The 16026-nt window shown below is 43.6% G+C and overlaps 1 protein-coding gene across 1 annotated transcript in view; it reads left to right on the top strand.

The window, feature by feature from the left end:
* Positions 1-16026, top strand: part of MLXIPL (MLX interacting protein like) — a 941138-nt gene that overhangs the window by 871900 nt on the left and 53212 nt on the right. Inside the window, exons 14-16 of the mRNA XM_086954697.1 lie at positions 12818-12945; positions 13206-13329; positions 15614-15743. Of these exons, the coding sequence (XP_086810823.1) occupies positions 12818-12945; positions 13206-13329; positions 15614-15743 (382 nt within the window). The remainder of the gene's footprint in view (positions 1-12817; positions 12946-13205; positions 13330-15613; positions 15744-16026) is intronic.

Genomic DNA, 16026 nt, shown 5'->3' on the forward strand with positions numbered 1-16026 from the left:
GGCGCCAAGGAATATGGCATTGCAGTAATCGAGCCTAGAGATAATCAGCCCTGGGTGAGTAACCTCCTCGATGGCAAGGGGAGGAGAGGCAAGACATTACGGGCTGAGCGAAGAAGCCCAAAACAGATCCCCGCCGTTTTCTTAGCCTGGGTCTTAAAAGAAAGATCTTGCTCCAACCATACTCCCAAACTCTTGATCTCCTGCTTGGGGCTAGGGAGCTCACCCAGGCAGCTGGGCCAAACGGTCGAGGGAAGAGAGGGAGTCTTGTATCCTAACAGCATTATCTCGGTCTTGGAACCGTTTAGTTTGAGCGACGATTCACACATCCAAGTGTGTACATTGGTCAGGCATAGGCGCAGCGAGTCTGGGTTCTTCTCCAGTTGGGATAATGCAACCACCAGCTGGGTATCGTCAGCATAGCTGACAATTTTTATCCCAAAAGGGGCAACCACATCCTCCAGGGGGGCCATATAAACGTTAAACAACGTAGGGCTCAACAAAGAGCCCTGTGGCACACCGCACTGGAGGGGGATAGATGTAGACTTCTCGCTGCCTTCCCAGACCTGATAGGTACGACCACACAGAAATGACCTAAGCCATTGCAACGCCACTCCTGTGACCCCCGCATTGGACAGCCGTTGAATCAACACTTGGTGGTTTACAGTGTCAAAGGCAGCACTGAGGTCCAGGAGGATCACTGCCACTGACCCTCCTAAATCCAAAATGCTCCTTGCTTCCTCAACGACTGCCAAAAGGGCGGTGTCTGTGCCCTGCCCTGGCCGAAAACCCGTTTGTGACTCTCGCAGCAGGCCGTTGGATTCCAGAAAGACAGACAGTCGATGGTTGACCAGTCTTTCTGCGATCTTACCAAGACCCGGCAGCAGAGAAATGGGCCTGAAGTTTGCCAAATCTGAGGAATCCAGATTGAGTTTCTTCAGGAGAGCCTTTACAACAGCTCTTTTCCAGCTCGGCGGCACCACACCCTGGGTAAGGGATGTATTAATCAGGTACGCAATGGGGGCCGCAACTACGGATGTCACCTGTTTCAGAAATCTCATTGGGGCTGGATCCCCTGGTGAACCACTCCTCATGGATCCTAGCTCCTTTGCGACCTATGCTACAGGGATTGGACCAAAGGTGTCCAGGCGGGCGCAATCTCCTGCTATCTGATTGCCTATATGTGCAGTCTGCACGACTTGAGGCAGTGCAGCTATGATGTTTTCTATTTTTGAGTGGAAATGCAGACCCATTACTTTTGCAGGCCACACAACCAATGACCCATTTTCTAGCAAAGTTACATTCTATCGCTTCATCAAGAGGTACTTATTTAAAATGATATTTTTTAAACTTGAATTTAAAACCATTCTTATTCCGCGAGTGCCCTGGAGACAATGCTACCTAAGAGGCACGCCAGTTTTCATGTGCACTCTGTATGAGGCCAAGATTCTTAGACAGAACAACATGGTAGTCTATTAAATCAAACATGATATGTATGCTTTTCTACAGGTCATATTCTGAAGTCACGTATTTGAAGGTGCTTTCATATGTGATAATGAATTAAAAGGAAGATTGGCAAAATAAAATACTTGCCTAAGATCACACAATTTAGTTAAGGGGGGAGGCAAGTTTAAACCCTGATTTTCTGGTTTCATTTTGGACAAATTATCCATTTTATAGGTATCTATGTGTCTCTCTATTTTTTTTCTGAAACGTTAATATACTGATTTTAACTCTTTGTCCCTAAGGGTAGAGCACGGGTGGCAGTGAAAACCACACGAAAGCTCCACTTGTTTTGGGCTTGAGATTACACAAGAACCTCTAGTGGAGCCTCGCTTGTGTTTTCATTGGCATCAGAGCTTTAAATGGCACGCCCACCTCTGTGGTATATGAGATCCCCTTCAAATATGCCAGTCTAATTTTTCAAGAAAACAAGGTTTTCATCTTTACCCCTCCCCCTTTCATGAGGAACTGCTGTTCTGAAATAAAGTTTCAGTGAGACCAATACATTTTCCCATTATAGGTTAAAAAAAAACAGGTCCTGCATCTCGTCAGTGGTTGCATATATAATTAGAGCTACCTTTCTTTCCCTCTTGGCAATAAAAAAAACTCCCTTCACTATAGCATTTTGTTACACCTATACTTTAATAGACCCTATATTTAACTAGAAAGACTCCAGACATGCATCATCATTGCCTGTTGTGACCTATTTATTATTACAATTTTACTAAAGTTGTCAGGCAAATTTCAGTTTCTTAAATCAGGCCTTTAGTGTGTTTAGAAGAGTGGTGGGATTCCTAAAAACTTGCCTTATTCGAGTGCTTGTCACAAATACCTAATATAGCACACTCTTCATGTGCAAAATATGTTCCTTTATACAGTCTTAAATCCTTAAATTGTAGGCTTTCTCAAAAATACCCTCTATATTCCTAAACTCCAACACAAAAGTGACCTTTAACTGAAACTTCTGATTGTGGGCTCTCCTTTTTCTTTGAAAAGGCCCTCTCCTTCCTTCCTTCCTTCGCTTCCTCTGCACGCCTCCTCTCACTGAGCCCTACCTTCTCTGTAACAAGCATTCGTGGCTTAATCACCTGTAACTCATTTACAAGGTCACATCCTCTCCTCCGCCCTCTAAAAGTCAGACCAGACTAACCTGATAACACCTAATCTCCCCCAGCTCATCTGTTAATCCCACCAACCATGTGCGTGAGCTCGCAGACCTCCCTGCCTCCACCAATGATCACAAGTAACTCAAAATGATGTACTCCGCCGCAAAGAAACTAGAGTGAATGCATGGGATGTTTGCTTGGACACACATGAGCAATCCCAGTAGCCAACAACAACCAATAATAGTGACTAACCACTAACCTTGGGTTTCAGAGCAGCATGCGCCTGGCGTAAAGCACTCGAATGCCTCGCAAGGGCTAGGAAGCGCTATTTAAATCCATTTTCAATATGTACGTTCTGGAAGTGCACTATATGCTTAATACGCTTGTATTTTATTTAACAGACTCGAATGTTGCTTCACCTGTAACACACTAATCCACATATAGGTTGCACAAAAAACTGAGCCGTTCACTGGTGGCATTTGTTATTATGGTAGGGGCGCAGGATTGGTTCTACGCTCATTTTGATATTCTGTCACTTTTAATACCACTCATCAATGCAGTGTGGCTAGACTGTAAACCTCCTATTGCATTGCTGCTGGCACGAAGGATCTGGTGAAATGGAGAATTACACTATATAGGAATGGGACATTCCATCCCTAAAAGAGGTGTTGGGGGTGGCAGGTGGGGTTCCATCTTGAACAGGGAAAGGTATCAAAGATGTTTGTTATAAACCACGGCTGGAACATCCCCTCCAGGATCATAGTGGAAAGGATCCAGCTGCTCTAGATGGTACTAGGTAAGACAGTGTCAAGGAGGCAAGAGGTTTTCTGGGGTGTCCCTGACATGACAATGGACATCTGTGAAGGGACATGAGGTGGTGCATGTACAGGGTGGGGTTCACCTGGTGGGTACCCCGTAGTCTACTGATAGGTCTAAACAGGGGGAGTTCCGTTATTATTTTTGTTTTAATATTTATAATGCTTTCTAGACTCTTTTGCATTTCAAATGTGTTGATCTGGACTGAGTTGTTAATCTTTCCTAACTCTGTGTAGGTTCGGAGAGTGTTCACTCGTCTCCCATCTGTGGTGTGCATATTCCTCCACACCAGAAGGAACTACTCCAATTCCACTGAGGCGTCTAGCCTCCTGTGGGGTCTTCTCCTCAGCAGTGTTTGGGTTGAATATCTGTCTCTCATTATGTTTCCGGCTGGTGTTAGCCTAGACCTTTTCGTTTTACTAAAATTACACATGTGTAATAGGAAGATCGAAAGAGATATACATAGATATTGGTGCATATATATTGCACACAGTCTTTCAGCCATTGGGTCTGTTGTCGTTCACATAATACTTCCACCCTCTACCGTTGCAGCATGCAGCCGTGGATCACTTCACTGTGAGGGAGTTCATTTTCCATTTCATGAGGAGCACATCCGACACAAGTAGCTCCCTTCATATCATCAGTTCCACTCCGTGATACTTCCTGGGTTGATGTCAGCAGCGCGTGTCATTGTTGATTTACACCATCAGAGCCTAGGCTCAGCATTTCATCTTCCTGAAGTCAACCAGTCAATGTCTGGTCAAAGCCCATTAAACTTAAAACACAAATTAAATACAATAAATGTTTGTTGTTAAGAAGAAAATAATTAAAACCTGAAAATAGATCATTTCCATCCGTTTCTTTGAATAAACGCTACCCAAATCCCTCATGCTATACAAAAATGGTACATACATGACTTCAGTTACACATGGCAGCTGAGAGCTTGTGGCCAGCACAGATGTATCACTCTAAGAAGCAAAGATTGAGGCTTTTAGACTGTTACTATCACTAATGCCCAGGCCAGTTACCCAAACATTGCACAAAGTTATACATAGCATAAGAATTGCCAAGCCACACAAATGAATATTTTCACTCACACATGGCAACAATTTAGACAGATTGTGCAAGATCTAGCCCAATCTGTCAACCCTGCTCGGCGTCACTCTAATAAATGCTGATTTTGGGCAGTTTGCAGACAGTGTTTACAGCCCATGTACTGTTGAGACTTCTGAAACTGCTAAAACATATTATAAGATCTCTTTATTTTAAGGAGTCCGCCAGCTTGTTAGACTCTTTCGACATTGCATTCTCTCTTTGATATGCACAACACATACCTTAACCTTAGAAGGTATGTGCTAAGGCAGGCTTCTCCACTGAGTAGCTCGTGAGCTACTGGCAGCTCTCCTGCGACCTGTAAGTAGCTCTTCGTGGGCAGCCTTGTGAACTAAATTAGAAGCTTTGCTTGGCTGAAATAGTGTATATACCCTAAAATTAAAAAGCATGTATTTCAAGACTAAAATGTATGTATTTTTAGAACGCATTAAATTGATGCTTGGGGGAAAAGGTTGAAATTCCAAGATATATTTAAAGCTGATATTTGAGTGTGGAAAATAAATTGGAATTGGGTAGACTTATTACTAATATTATTAACTAGGTGCTAGGAGCAGCGCAGCATTGACTGTTCCGTTTTATACATGCAGAGGCATTTCACGTTGACAAAGCATGCTGGCAACCATGCCTGATAAACTGAGGTGATCATAACTGGTAATCTTGCATATGGTGGCCCCTCATGTAATCTTGTCTTATGTGGTTATTATTACCATCTCTTATAATATTAGTAGCTCTGGAGGATTTGTATTGAACATAAATAGCTCTTATTTCAGAAAAGGTTGGACACCCCTGTGCTAAGTATTATTTTTGGTACACTTCCTTTTCCAAATTGTTAGGTGTCATCTGGTCTACTTTTTTGAAAACAATATGGCTATTAGGTGATTTTGAGGATTACAAATGTTTTCGAGCATTTAAAAGAACCACAGTACATCTAACTTCACGCATTTATAAACTAATGGAGATATTACACTTTTGTCAGTATCGCTTTATATTATGGTTAGCAGATAGTATTTATTTTCATGCCTATTAGTAAATTACCACAACTTTAATGCTTTGCAATATGCACATAACTGACATCACTCTTAGTTTATTATTGCCATTATTGCTAGGGTGGTGGGAAGAATGAATGTTTCTACATTCATTTTTAAAAACGATCTTTTAAAAAAAAAAAACCTTCTCAATGTACTGATAGAATCTGTTGTAGAAAGGTCAACCGGTTCTGCATGTGAAGTAGTGTGGCTCACTGGTTAGAGGCGGCAGACCCGAGAGCAGAGGACGGCCCGGGACCAGGGTTCGATTCCCGGCGCGGCAGGTTTCTGGACCAGGGTCAGCGGACTCGATAATTCTCTCGCCTCGGTGCCCACTCTGATCAGCGATCACACTCGGCAACTCTGGGCATTAGCTTGCCTCATCTTCACTAACGGCCCCACCAGACCGCCGGGGATGCCTGGTCTCACCCTGGAGATACCCATTAAGGGACCATCTCTCAGGGAAGCCAGGAAGGGTTTCGCAGCGGTCGAAGCGCCTTGGGACCCTACGGGTAAGTAGTGCGCTATATAAATGCCAATACATTTACATTTACATACATGTTAATAAAATATGCTTTTTTGAATTTTGAAGATACTTTATTACATTTTTACACTTTTGCTGCAAGGTGTCTTTAAAAAGTGTATTCCTAAAGCTAAGCGGTGCAGAACACACTAGATATTTACTTTCTTTAACATCAATTAACCTTTTAATAACCGCTTGCCCGTTTATTTAACTTCTTTTTAATAACATAACAGTACTGAGTCGAATAATCAGCAGCCCAGAGCTGCTGTGGACCAGGGGGCCGAATGGACAGGTCAGGGTGGCCGCATGCGGCCCACAGTATTGCTTTGAGTATGACTGCTCTAGTTCAATGGCATATACAAATCAGGTTCTACATTAAGGAGCTTGGTTCCCTTGGTTATTACTTTAACATTCGTCACAACCTGAACAACTATCAGTTTCTAAGATTTTTTACGAACATTAAAATTACCTTCTTCAAAATGTAATAATCAGATTAGATAGCAGCATGGACTACAATGAAAAATTAATGTAAAACCATAACAAAGCTAACAGATGTTACAAAGGCAAAACCTATTGGCTTTGCCAATGCTTGTTATATTGCTGAGTGGCCAACATCTCCCCCAACAGTAGGGTTTTACAAAAACCTTGACAAAACAAAACTAGCAATGCCAAAGCCAGAAGGCTGGCAGGCTTGACCTCCGCCGATGTGTCCATAAAACTGGCACTTTGTCTTGAATGTTGACCCATTGTACTGATTTTTTGTCCCGAATGTTGACCCTTTGTCCAGAATTGGTCTCCATGCCAGGTGTTTCCCCTAATTGCCGTAATGTTGTAACCTGTATAAGGCTAATTAAGAGTGTCGCGTTGATCTATGTGCGTGACACCATGTGGCTTTCGATGACCACTTTCCGTGGGAAAGCCAGAAAATACTTCCGCAAAAATTGTTTATATTCTGGATTAGCATGCTAGGAATATTCTGCCGCCTAGTGGTGAGGCGCGGCGTTGCAACCATAACAGTCCCAGACCTTGACCAACGGCGAGTCTTTTTGGAACTCAAGTTGTGTAACGTCGAAAAACCCCACTATGATGTACCCTGACAACTATACGTTTCCCTTAATTTTCCACGCCTGAGATGTACACAGCCGAAGCTCCGTACGTGCCTGCCATGATTCAAAGCCGGAAGTCAGGGCGCTTTCTGGAATAACTATTATCCTTCACTAGTCCAGTTGAAGCTCATTTTACAGGGCCCTCTGTCAGTCTTTAAGTTTAATAAACGGAACGCGGAAGTGCTGCGCGTTGGTAAACTAACACACAGAAGGACATCCCTGGTGCGTCTTTTGAAAACCTAAAAAGGTGGGATCTTAGTTCTTTCAGTGTATGCACTTATGAACTTCAGAGCAATGTAAGTGACTCTCTGCTTGAGAACGTGAGATATTCTATAGCTCTAGGAGGGATTCCGCCTTTTGATACATGTGGTTACATGTGTGTGGGGTTTGTGCAAACAGGGAATGTGGTGTAACTGCGAGAGCTGCCAGGTTAGAGTCGCGACTTCGGCTCAACGTCCTGTGATTCTGGGCAAATCACTCAATTTCCCTAGTCAAATGTGTCCTTCCGTGTGTAATGTCACTGGTGCTCATGTAAAGTGCTCCGTCGAGTTTGCGCTATATACAACTGCAAACAAAAAAAACAAGAAAACTGGCTAAAGTGTGATTGATGAAGAAGGTACCAACATAAGACTCAGGCCTCCGTAAACCCATGTTCAGATGAAGACCGCGGCTCGTGTGTCATTGCCGCCCTCTTGTGGCAAGCTGAAAATGCTACTATACTATAAAAATGTGAAGTCGGATTTGACTCTTGAAGCCGAAGGAGTAACGCTCTATGAAGGTCTAGGACAAACGTCTAAGCTTTGGCAGTTACAAACTTTCTCCTGGGGGCCAAAATCGTTGGTCTGTGATGTGACCGCATTGATTCAAGGTGGCGGGCACGGGTTTTGCGGGGCAGGGGGTTGTAAGGTGGCTTTAGGGGAAGTGAAGCATATATTTATCTAGTGGCTGAATTGCACAAGGTGAAACGAAAAACCTGAAATTAATCCTTGCTTCCCTACTCAAATTTTTTTTGTAATCCTAGGCAATTGTTTTATTTCACTTTCCCGCCTTTTTTTAATTATCACATATAAAGGACCTCAAAATATATGACTTCAGGATGTGCGTTGTACAAAATCTTCACTTGTATTTGAATTTATAAATTATAATTTGTTCATGTATAATAGGAACCCAGGGCACCCAACGAGTGCACATAACAACTGACCTGCCTCTTACTTTACTATTGCCATTATTGTGAGGGTGAGGGTTAGGGGGGAAATCAGTGTTTCTAAATTCATATTTAAAAACTATCACTTAAAAAAAGACTTCTCAATGCAGTTATAATCTGATGTCGCAAAGTGAAAACGTTTTACATGTTAATGAAATTTTTTTTTTTAATTTTGAAGAGACTTTATCATAGTTTTACACATTTCTGGAAAGATGTCTTTTAAAATGAAGATGTTTCTAAAGCAAGCAGTGCAGGACACTATATTTACTTCCTTTAACTTCAATGAACCATTAAATAAATGCTTGCCTGCTTATTTAACATCTTTTTAGGTCGAGCCTGTAGCAGCGCGCAGCTCCTTCTCTGGCGAGACTTTATGTAAATAGTAAAAGGGCTTTCGAAAGCTCACCACACGCTCGTGCGTGTGGTTCTTTTTCCTTCACAGGCTATTTCCCTTTGCGTGCGTCTTTCTGAGAAAGACAGCACGCAATTGGGCAAATGCGGGTGCATGTCCCGCCTTTGCCCCGCCCAGGGCCTATTGCTTGCGGTTAACCCCACAGGCCACATCGTGCACAGATGCGTGCGCGATAATTGAAAACAGAGCGCTCGCTGTGGCGTGCACGCTCGCACCACTCGCATGCTTGTTCTGATGTGACTTTGTTTACTAAGTGAAGGTTTGCGTGAACTTAAAAGTGCATTTTACCATGACGTTCATCTATGAACAAAGCGCGGCCCACCCGTATTTTACCGCACTCAAAAGAGGAGAAAGCAGCTAAAGACTTAATGAACACAAAAGCCTTCTGTTAGTGACTGCCTGCACTGTATAACTTGGATTGGCTCAGTCAAGTCAAGTCAAAAAAGCTTTATTCGGTATCAATTTTTAGAAAACCATAAAAGCACATTTTAAAATACAATTATAAAATTCATCATTATTTCTAAAACTCATTTATACATCTGCAATATTAATTGGTTCCAATAAAAAGAAGAACACATTTTAAAAAGATCCGAAATGCCGCTTATCTATGACTGAAATTTAAAAACTGTGATTCATGGATAATCTAAATCTCAGCAAACATTTTAAAAACACTGAAATACTGAACAGAGTAAACTCATTCTCCATCATTTGCAATCTCAGCAAGGCCGGTCTGCACTGTCTTAGGCCCCACTGTCTAAGCAAGCCAAATATGTACCTTTTCCTAATTGTGGCGTAAAATTTATAAAACATGATACAGTGTAGAGCTGATTGTTGTGATACATCATCACAGGGACAGAGAGGCAACGGGTCTATCCAAGTGTTTGTCTTCAGAAAAGTCACCAGTCTAAAAAGGCTGCCCACCCTAAAGCGGGAGAGCAGCATCCGAGTAAAGCAGCTTTGAGTGAGGGATAGGTACTTCTGCAGGCCAGGGCCATTTAACAACATATGATTATGCATGACAGATGTTTTCTTGCCCTTCCGTTGCCACCTGGAGTCTTCCAGGAAGGAAAGGCATCTGTCCTTCAGTTTACGTCTAGAGACACCAACCATACTACATGGATTATCAAAATAATCCTGATGGCTAATAGCTATTAGGAAGCGTCTAACATACATTAGCCACTCTATTTTGTATACCCCTGATGAATCATACAATCACTAATAATGTCTCTGTTCAACCCTGTTTCCTGGGAGACCCAAATCCTGTGCCACAGCAGTGCTGGGCTTACCTTGATAAGATCGGACACATAGACTATGCCCAGCTCTTTGTGGGAGACACATGTGGAAGTTGACTTTGGCACTGCCATCAAATACCGTAGGAAGGCGTTTTCACACGCCTGGATCTTGCTGGAGTCCATAATACCCCATATGCCTGCCCCATAGATTGCTGTAGACACGCACTTAGCTTTATAAATATCCGTGAGGACTGTTACCGGTCTGCCTCCTAATTTAGTTGCAAAATTCCTCACTGCTTGGCCCAGTCATTTCTGACTGTTGCTGTCTGTTCTTCTGTGACCAGTTTGGTCTCTGTCTCGCACTGCCCTGGCTCAAAATCCACCCTGCCTGTGCCCACGACCGTCTCTTTTGGTGCAATAACCCGTTTTCGTTGTGCGGCTGTCTCTCCTGCTTAGATAGCCCGTCACCGCCCGCTCTTGAGCTCTCCTGCTGTTGGTGCATCGTGCTCCCTTCCCTCTCTAGCAGCTGACCTAGTGCTGTGTGTGGTCTGTGCTACTTCAGTCCCTCTCACACGCTTGTTGATGATGCCTGCTCCCTGTCTCGTGACTGCTGGGCCTGCCCTCGCGCTCCGAGCAGGTATCCTGCACTCAGCTTTCAATCGTTCAGCGTCTTCCTAGAGCCAACTGCCATCGTATTGTCAAAGTAGGAGTCAAATGTCTTTGAGTGTTATCCGGGGGCTCAGGGGCGGGTGAGGGCGCGGGTGTAGCTGAGTGTACCTAGCTAACATGTTCAACACTGACACTATTTGCTAACCCTGGCTTTACTCCCACACCACGTATATAGCTCCACCCTACACAGATTATAGTAAGTACACATCACTGCAATTTTATGCATAACTTGTTTACACGTGACTCTGACAAGTCACTGCAGGTTCATACTGCGGCTTTAATGGTTCCGATTTTTGAATGACTCGGTGCAAATGTACCGGTTTGCACTTTCCACTACTCTCCATTTATTTTATTTATGTTTGGATTAGAGGTGTGTATGGTGCCACTGGAGTCGTGCAACAGAGAGGACCAAATTATGTGGCATGGTTGACTGAACAGTGTGGCACGAAAAATACAAACTATGCAGCCTTATGCAGCACATTTTGTAATACTGTTACTTTGCTGTTTTTGTCATATTTGCACATGTAAAAACAGTATATAGGCAAAGGTTTTACCTCATTAGTACTACCAGTTTAACACCTGAATATAGCAACAAACAGTTAAAAGTCAAACTTTGTAAAGCACTTTCCACTGCACAGCAACACGTGTTAGCTGCGTTTGTTAATCTTTTATCTGTTTGAGCTAGAAACACTTTTTTTTTTTAAATCTGCAAATAATGGAGTAGACAGTGGATTATCTAGCAAATAAGGTAAACCCATAAAGCATACAAGCTTTGGCATAGCCAATAGGTCTCGCCTTTGGGACCTTATAAGTGTTTAGCCACGCAACAGTTGAAGTTGTTGCACCAAGGATATTGTGCTGCAAAACTAAACACTTATAAGGTCCCAAATGCAAGACCTATTGGCTATGCCAATGTTTGTTTTATGGTAGTACGGAGTCGAGTAAACAGCAGCCCAGTGCTGCTGTTGGACAGGGGGCACCATGTAAAGGTCAGTAGGGCCGCATGCGCCCTCATGGTCATATCTGAGTATCACAGGTCTAGAGAGTGAACAGCGAGTAAATTACTACATTTATCAGCAAAGTTTATTAGGTCACAAAGGGAGATCAGTTCAGATCATACTTCAGTCCATCAATTGTTGTTTTTGCTCATGTAAAGCACGCCAATGCCTCTGGGCCAATTTTATGCTAGATCAATCTGTATGCATTTGAGGAAAGTGACACTATTTTTGTATTTGTTTTTGCATTTACACAGTTGCTTCATTCCCTTTTTTGGAACTTACACAGGATGATAGCATAAAACAAAAAACATGGATACACCTTTCGCTGAGCATTGGAGGGCCTCTCTTAAGTACTGTAAAAAATAAATATCTAAAAGACAGTCTAAGTCTGTGCCATTTCCTGTTTCCCCGCGGACGTTAATCAGAACCTCCAACGAAAACTTATAGATAGAAACTCAATTAAACATAACTTTCTAGTACTGTTCATAATTCTGAGCTTCTAACGTATATATTATTTTCCATTGAAATGATAATTTCCAATTTATCCATTGGCTCTATAAGCCTTACAATACTTTCATTACTGCAAATGTTTGGCAACACTTGTCTCCATGATCATAACAAAGCAGTTTATTGCAAAAGGTTGTGAGCTGCGAATCTGGGCCACTTTTTTTGGCTGCCTGGGCCTGATTGTTCCCCCCGTCCAACCCTGGTGCAAGCCCATTCCATCTTTCAGAATACATCGCATACATTTAAATATCCAGTGCAGAGGAAGCTCCATGAGAATGGTGAGCACACCAGGACAACGGTGGTGTTTACCTAGAATGCCTTAACCGCATCGCTGCTGCGGTGATTTTTGCGCTGTGCTGCAAATTGCAATTTTGCTGGCACTATGACGAGCTCAGCTCGTCATCAGCACACGACACCCGTGGGTGATGACGAGCTGAGCTCGTCATCAGCAGCGAAAGGGTTAAGAATGACTGGGCAGGTCATGGAGGCAGGTGAGATAACCAAGAGTCCCTGTGAATGCATGTGAAGCGCCATAAACACAAGGATAGAGACCAGAAGCACTAGTGTCCATGGCCCACTTCACTCCACTCTGCTCTTCTCCTCCAGGTCAGCAAGGCGACCACCCTGCAGAAGACCGCAGACTACATCTGTAAACTGCAGCAGGAACGGGCCTACGTGCAGGAGGAGGTGCAGCGGCTGCGCGAGGAGATCGACAGCCTGAACGCGACCATCAAGTAAGAGGACAGGGGTGGTGAGAAGTGATGCTGGAGGGGGCTACAGAGCTTGGGAAAGATGGCTAGCATCCTTGGAGCCAGAGAACTGGAGACCTTTGTAAGTGTAGTGGAGAAACATGAGGTTTAAGGATGAGGGGGAGGGGGGAGCGAGCGAGGGATGATGTGTGAGTGGATGGGCTGGAGGCCAGACAGGAGTTAAAGAACATGGTAAGAGGATGGCATGGGGCATTGTCACCAGCCCTTTGTTTTGTTCCCTCCAGCCGTTGTCAGCAACAGCTTCCTGATACTGGGGTCCCCATCACTCGCCAGCGATTCGACCAGATGCGCCAGATGTTTGACGAGTATATCCAGTCACGGACATTGCAGAACTGGAAGTTCTGGCTGGTATCCTTTGGAGACTGTCTGCCTTCCCTCTGAAGGTAGTCTTTTCGAGGCTAAGGTTATCTTTAATTTCAGAAACTCTTGTCTAGGCGTACCTAAAGCTGCCACCTTGCATGACCATTTTCTGTCCGTCAGTCTGTCTGTCTTGACATGATCAACCCCTCTTTACAGAAGGCCCAGAGTGTTTCCTTCCCAGACTTCTGTACGCGGTTATCTTTCTCCTTCCATCTTTTTATTCTTCACTCCCACGCTTGCTTCCTTCTGACTCGACCTGGAACATCCAGCTATCTGTTTGATCTATCTAAATCATGAAATTGGCTAAAAATTGCTGTATCAAAATCAGTGCGGGCAATTTGAGATATGCGCCAAGGGCATTGGCTAATATCTTACCCTACATTTTTATTCTTAAAGAATTGCAGAAGGGATGTTACTTAATGTCATACACACAGATGTAACTCACACTAACATTTGGCAACATCCTCTGCACCTGGCGTTAGTGCTGCCTTCTGAGTTGGCGTGTAAAATCTTGAAGAATTTGTGAATTGTTTTTCTTAACTTCGCGAACATAGTGTAGATTGTAAACATTACTGTGAGAACAAATGAAAACACAAAATAAATTTTGCTTGTGAAATCTTAAGGAACTTCCACTTTTACTACTTTTACTACTACTTGCATGCAAGCTCTTGTTTCTCCCCAAGTATTGCAAGCAAAATTAAAATGTTGCCCACCTCTGCTTCTCATTTTGCACTTAGCTATAGACTTCTAACTCCCAGCCCCTCCCCCTTTTTTGTTTTCAGTCCAGATCATCAGCCTCCCTGCAGTAAACGTTAAAGTGCAATGTTTGTAGCCTCGTCTCTCCAGCACAAAGCTCTTGTAGGCATGGCATGATACGTGGAGCTTTATGTAAGCATTGCATAAATGGCAGTTTGTAGTAGATATATTTATTCACAACAAAACTCCATTCAAAAACTTTTTCAACAATGTTAGTCAATATATCCTTTGTGTCAATGATTCCTTTCTAGCCTTTCTCGCTACCGGCAATCAGTGCTTATTTAAAAAAATTGATGATAATGATAAATAAGTGCAGGAGTTCAAAGGGTTTCTTAGCAGCTCCTCATGCTGGAGTTACTGAATGTCAAGGCTGACTAGTGTTGAATGCACCTCATGCCTCTTTCTTCCATCAATAGACACTTCCTACATTTGACTCTCACTCATGCAGGGTTTTTTCCCTGCTTTCTACCTTGTGTCACTGTTCATCTATCTTTCCCCTTAGGCCTTTTGCCCTTTTCTGCCTTTGTCTCGTTACCTCAGGGTCACAGTCTGATGATTAAAAAAAATCCAGTCTTCAAAATCAAGTGCTGGTCCACCTGCAGCCCTTGGTACAAATCGAGCCACAGGGCCCAGGGAACTGTACATCACTGACTGCAGGAAATGATCTATGTACATCTGGTTTACTTCTCTTAAGTGAAAGAAATGTAGGGCTTGAAACATATCTTGGCGGTAAAGATACTCCATTGCAACGGCGTCAGAGTATCTTTAGTGCCAAGAGGATGGTCGCCCGCCTGAGTAAAGGCCGTCGGACGATTGGTGTAACCACAGTTGGGGCTACTTAGTCTGTGCCATAGTTGTACCCCTCCAGTGGCCCGATGGAGTAAGGGCCATCCGAGACTGACCTCTATGTCCGCGTACCTAATTTAGATGGGTGGATATGCAGGTCAGTTTTCACTACCATCACTGCCAGAAAAAACTCTAATTGTAAGGGCAGTGAAAAGTGCTCAGTGCTCCTCCTGCCATGAGCGAGAACTCCCACGGTGAGGGGAGCATTTTTTTCCTTTTTTCTAAGGAAATTCTGCTTTGGAATATATTTATTTTGGATTAAAAAAAAGAAGTTTGACTTATGGCTCCGTTATGTTGACTGAGACGTGCATCGAACGTAAAAATGCATTGACAGGAACCACTGTGACGGCGGTACCTGCCAATTCTACTGACATAACTGCCAGTTTGGCTGTCATTTCTGAATTTGGCGGGCGGAGTACCCTTGGCCTGGCGGACGGAGAATACTCTGTCCACCAAAAATTCAAGTACGCCCTGTTGCCTGGTGTTCCTCCTTTCTCCTCACTGGAATAGAGAACATCTCAGATCTGAACCCAGCCGAGTGAATGCAAAGAGCTACCTGTTACATTTAGGGATGCATCTGAAATCTGAGGATTTAGCTTGGAGGCTGATGAGACTGCAGTATATGATCTGTGCACCTTGTTTTGTTCCTTAACTGCTTCACCTCCCTTAGTTCAGCATCATCATTCGGCCGCTGTTTGAATCGTTCAACGGGATGGTCTCCACAGCCAGCATCGACGACCTGAGGCAGACATCCATGTCCTGGCTGAGCCAACACTGCTCACTGCCGGCTCTGCGACCCAGTACGTACATATGTGAAGAAAGGAGGGTGCCAGAGGGGAACTGGGGCAGGGAATTACTACCACGTGGTATAATATGCGTTGTGGATCTTCTTGTCATTTTTGAAAGCCAGAATATTTCAGAGTCCAAAGCAATACTGTCAACTTCTGGCCTAGCTCACTCACTGAACCTTTTTTTATAGTTTTAACTTCACGGTGCATCTAACTTCATGGTGCACTTGTTGCGTGCTTATCTAGGTTCCTGATCGATACTGTGACCTTATGCCCCTATTCGGCTATAAATCCA

The sequence above is a fragment of the Lissotriton vulgaris genome, chromosome 2_1 (assembly GCF_964263255.1).
Source record: "Lissotriton vulgaris chromosome 2_1, aLisVul1.2, whole genome shotgun sequence".
Classification (NCBI taxonomy): domain Eukaryota; kingdom Metazoa; phylum Chordata; class Amphibia; order Caudata; family Salamandridae; genus Lissotriton; species Lissotriton vulgaris.